Below are 3,363 nucleotides of genomic sequence, written 5' to 3'. Positions count from 1 at the left end.
TGCATCTTCCACTAGCAGCCTTAAGAGCCTCCTGAATATCAAACATCATAGGAATGACATCTGAAACAACAGGGACTTCTGCTTTAGAGAAGAGCAAAGTCAGTTCCTCAAGTATCTATGTAGTTTTATTAGTCTAATAGAAAATAAATTAATAAAAACTTACTAGAAGAACTTCATGTAATTCCCTAGCAAGAACAAGCTGAGAATTATTGAGGATGAAGTACTGTAGCTTCAATCCTCTCTGTCCAGTTAACTTCTCAACAACTGGATACAAGAAGAGATATGAATCAAGGCAAGCTAGATCAGAATTCCACCAAGTTGGAACTCAATGATTAAGAGCATGCTTTTGACCATAAATATGAGAACTCTTGTTAACAGCCTCAGTGTCAACAAGACAATCAAACTCTTCTTTGAGAGGAGAAGAGTCATGTACTTTCTTAGCAAGACCTGCTATCTTATTTAAATATTAAGTACTATTAGAAAGTATGATTTCATTATTAAGAGTATAACTTACTTTTGGTAGTACAAGCTCAGCTTCCTTCATCTCAGCAATTCCAACAGTAACTCCTTTGGTTTGCATTTCTGTAATAGTACAGTCTCTAACAGAAGATGTTACAGAAGTATTATAAACTATCTGACCATTATCAGCTGAGTTCTCTTTATCAGAAAGAAGAACTGCAAGCTCAGCTTCCTCAGCAGTAAGGTCATCACCAGCATCAATGACTACTTCAGAACAAGGCATCAGAGTATTACTCTGAGGATGGCTAGCACCAATCCTGACTGCCCTCTTCTGTCTGAGTGGCTTAAAAAACAAGGATAGAATAGCCTAACACAGATAATAGTAAGAAAAATAGATAATACATGTAATAATAAGACTATACCTTTGCAATCAGGTTTAGTACATGTCTAAAGCATCTAGTTCAAGATTTCATGCCATGAAAACTTGGAATCAACTTGGCTGTCTCTACAGCTGTTGTATTACAGTTCCCTGCATTATCCATACAGAGAACATGTAGCTTTATCATTTCAGTTTAAAGTAATAATAAATAAATAAAAATATGTAACTTATATACTTATCTAGCTCATACCACTGTAAGCATTCTACTAATTTCTGAGCTAGATATGCTCCAGTATGACCCTGAGTTAACCTATGTAATGTATTAGCAGTCTGTTTATCAATACTACATGTGCAACATAGTAAGAAAAAGCAAGTCATATCATCAAAATACATTACACATAGTGTGGACAGCAAAGAAGGAGGCAGTGTTGTGTTGTCAATCCTACTGTATTCCGGATGAATAACTTGCTCATGCTGTTCAAGATCATTGGAAACAGATCCCTCACTTCCAAGTATTCGATCAATAACAAATGGCTTGCTTGTTGAAGACATTGTTTTGTGGTTTGACTTTGTTGTCTGCACTCTCAGGCTTGGCAACCTGAAGCCACTCTCTTGGTAGTTGGGAAGAATGGGAGGAACATGGTTTGCAACAACGGAAAACGGCTGAGGTGGCAGTAGATAAACAGTGGCAGACGAGTGTAGTACTGAAAATTTCACAGCACCATTCGAATCACCCTCTGTTCTGCAGATTTCTTGGAGACACTCGTTTGACAGAGTTTCGCCTATAACAAACCGCCCAATCTCAGTCTAGTAAGTGGAGAAAAAGGTTGCTGATCATCCGATATTTGTGACTGCACACATCTCAGTAAGGATTGAACACACAGATAACTGTCAGGTTGTACCTTTAAAAACATCTTTTCTCGGATCATTGCCACATTGCACACACGAGTGGTGTCAAGATAAGTGAAGTTATTACAATCAGCAGTGACAGTAAGCAAAACTTTGATTGATATCAGCTTGTGCATCGGAATTGCTTGACAGGACCTGTTTTTTGCTACAATAGGAGTCTGATATAGTATAGGAAAATGGGCTCTGTTAGATCGATTCATAGAATCAGAAGACTGCACGTACAGGCACTTGGTGAGATGGGATTTTTCCATGTAGGACGTGCAGAAACAATTTGAGCCTGTCCATCACACCCGTCCAACCAACATTATGCTAATGAATGTCTGGTCTCTCATCTATAACAGAGTAACTGGGTCTTTCCATACTAGCACTCTCATCCTCTGGGGAACAGTTAAGTCTAGTGTGCTTGAGAGAGGAGTGGACTCAACAGTAGGTGAGCTAGAGCCAGAAGGCAATGATAGGGATAGATTGGATTGTCCAGCATCAGACAACTCTGTTGCAATGTTATTGAGTGAAGCCTGAGTACAACTCCTTCCAAATTGCCTCATTGTTGTAGATCAGAGCAAATCCAGTACTATGTCCACCACCAAAGTGCATACAGAAACCAAGAAAGAATATAAAAGAAGGAAGGAAGAGAGACTTACTGGATAAACTCAAGAACAGTACAATGAATTTGACCAGCATCTGTCCAAATAACAACCACTCCAAGATAGGATGCAACAATAGGTGCAGTCCACCCATCAATAGTAAGATGTACATTCTGAGCCCAATTCTAATATGCAAAGTAATAATTAAATGTAAGGTTAATTAGTATTAAAAAGTAGAACATACCTTGAAGTAGTTACAAACATTAACTGATAAACCTTCATAGATATGTTTGATGTCCTTCAAAATTGTGCTAGGAACTGGTACTACTGTCCCTAGACAAAGCATGTTGACCTCTAGTCCATAGTACTTGTCCTTCACAGAATTGAATGGTCGATTGGACTTGGCACATCTCAAGGCAATGAGAGCTTGATGAGTTGCCTCAGAATATGGAATGGACAGTTCAGGAGCAGTCATAGATGAGAAAACTTTCCTCTGTGAATCACAGACTTGTGCTGTACAGAGTAGGTTACCAGTACCATTATTAGTTTTCATCCGTGCTCTCTAAACAGGCCAGTGGCTAAGATTACCATACTTGCATGTGAATACAAACATGATACTCCTAACACTACCATTCACAATCCTTTTGACAGAAGCATTATAGTGATCATATGTAGGAGATGTCCATTTTCCTTTACATGCACCTAATAACATGTATTAGCACCATTATAAAGTATATCTAAAGACATGTAGAATGCAAAAGAATACATAAAGGAAATCATGCACACTGATGATCTCTGCATCTGACATTGTCCAAACCTCAGTATCTACCATTCCATATACAGAATTCCCCTGCCCAATCTGTCTCCTTGGCTTTGATAGAACCACAGTTGGTGCTTCTGCCAGGCAAGTTAAAATAGCTTCTGGTGATGGCTGCAGTCGGAACGTGAGAGAAGAAGCATCAGCAGTGACTGGCACCCTGGTCATATTGTAGTGATTTTCATATAGGGAATTTGAAATGAATGGTGGGTATT

The 3,363-nt window shown here is 38.7% G+C and overlaps 2 protein-coding genes across 2 annotated transcripts; both read right to left on the bottom strand.

The window, feature by feature from the left end:
• Positions 1–397: 397 nt before the first annotated feature.
• Positions 398–712, bottom strand: FOMMEDRAFT_51080 (uncharacterized protein; the record flags this gene model as incomplete). The annotated part of the gene is made up of 2 exons (XM_007270345.1): positions 398–454; positions 515–712. Coding segments are annotated over 2 exons (255 nt in total), but the record flags the coding sequence as incomplete, so codon positions are not given.
• A 1,845-nt stretch (positions 713–2,557) lies between these two features.
• Positions 2,558–2,884, bottom strand: FOMMEDRAFT_94586 (uncharacterized protein; the record flags this gene model as incomplete). The annotated part of the gene is made up of 1 exon (XM_007270376.1): positions 2,558–2,884. The coding sequence occupies one exon, from the start codon at positions 2,882–2,884 to the stop codon at positions 2,558–2,560; it is 327 nt and encodes a 108-aa protein (XP_007270438.1).
• Positions 2,885–3,363: the final 479 nt, after the last annotated feature.

The sequence above is a fragment of the Fomitiporia mediterranea genome (assembly GCF_000271605.1).
Source record: "Fomitiporia mediterranea MF3/22 unplaced genomic scaffold FOMMEscaffold_13, whole genome shotgun sequence".
Taxonomy (NCBI): Eukaryota; Fungi; Basidiomycota; class Agaricomycetes; order Hymenochaetales; family Hymenochaetaceae; genus Fomitiporia; species Fomitiporia mediterranea.
Note: the sequence above shows the minus strand (reverse complement) of the source record. Positions and strands in the feature narration are given on the sequence as shown.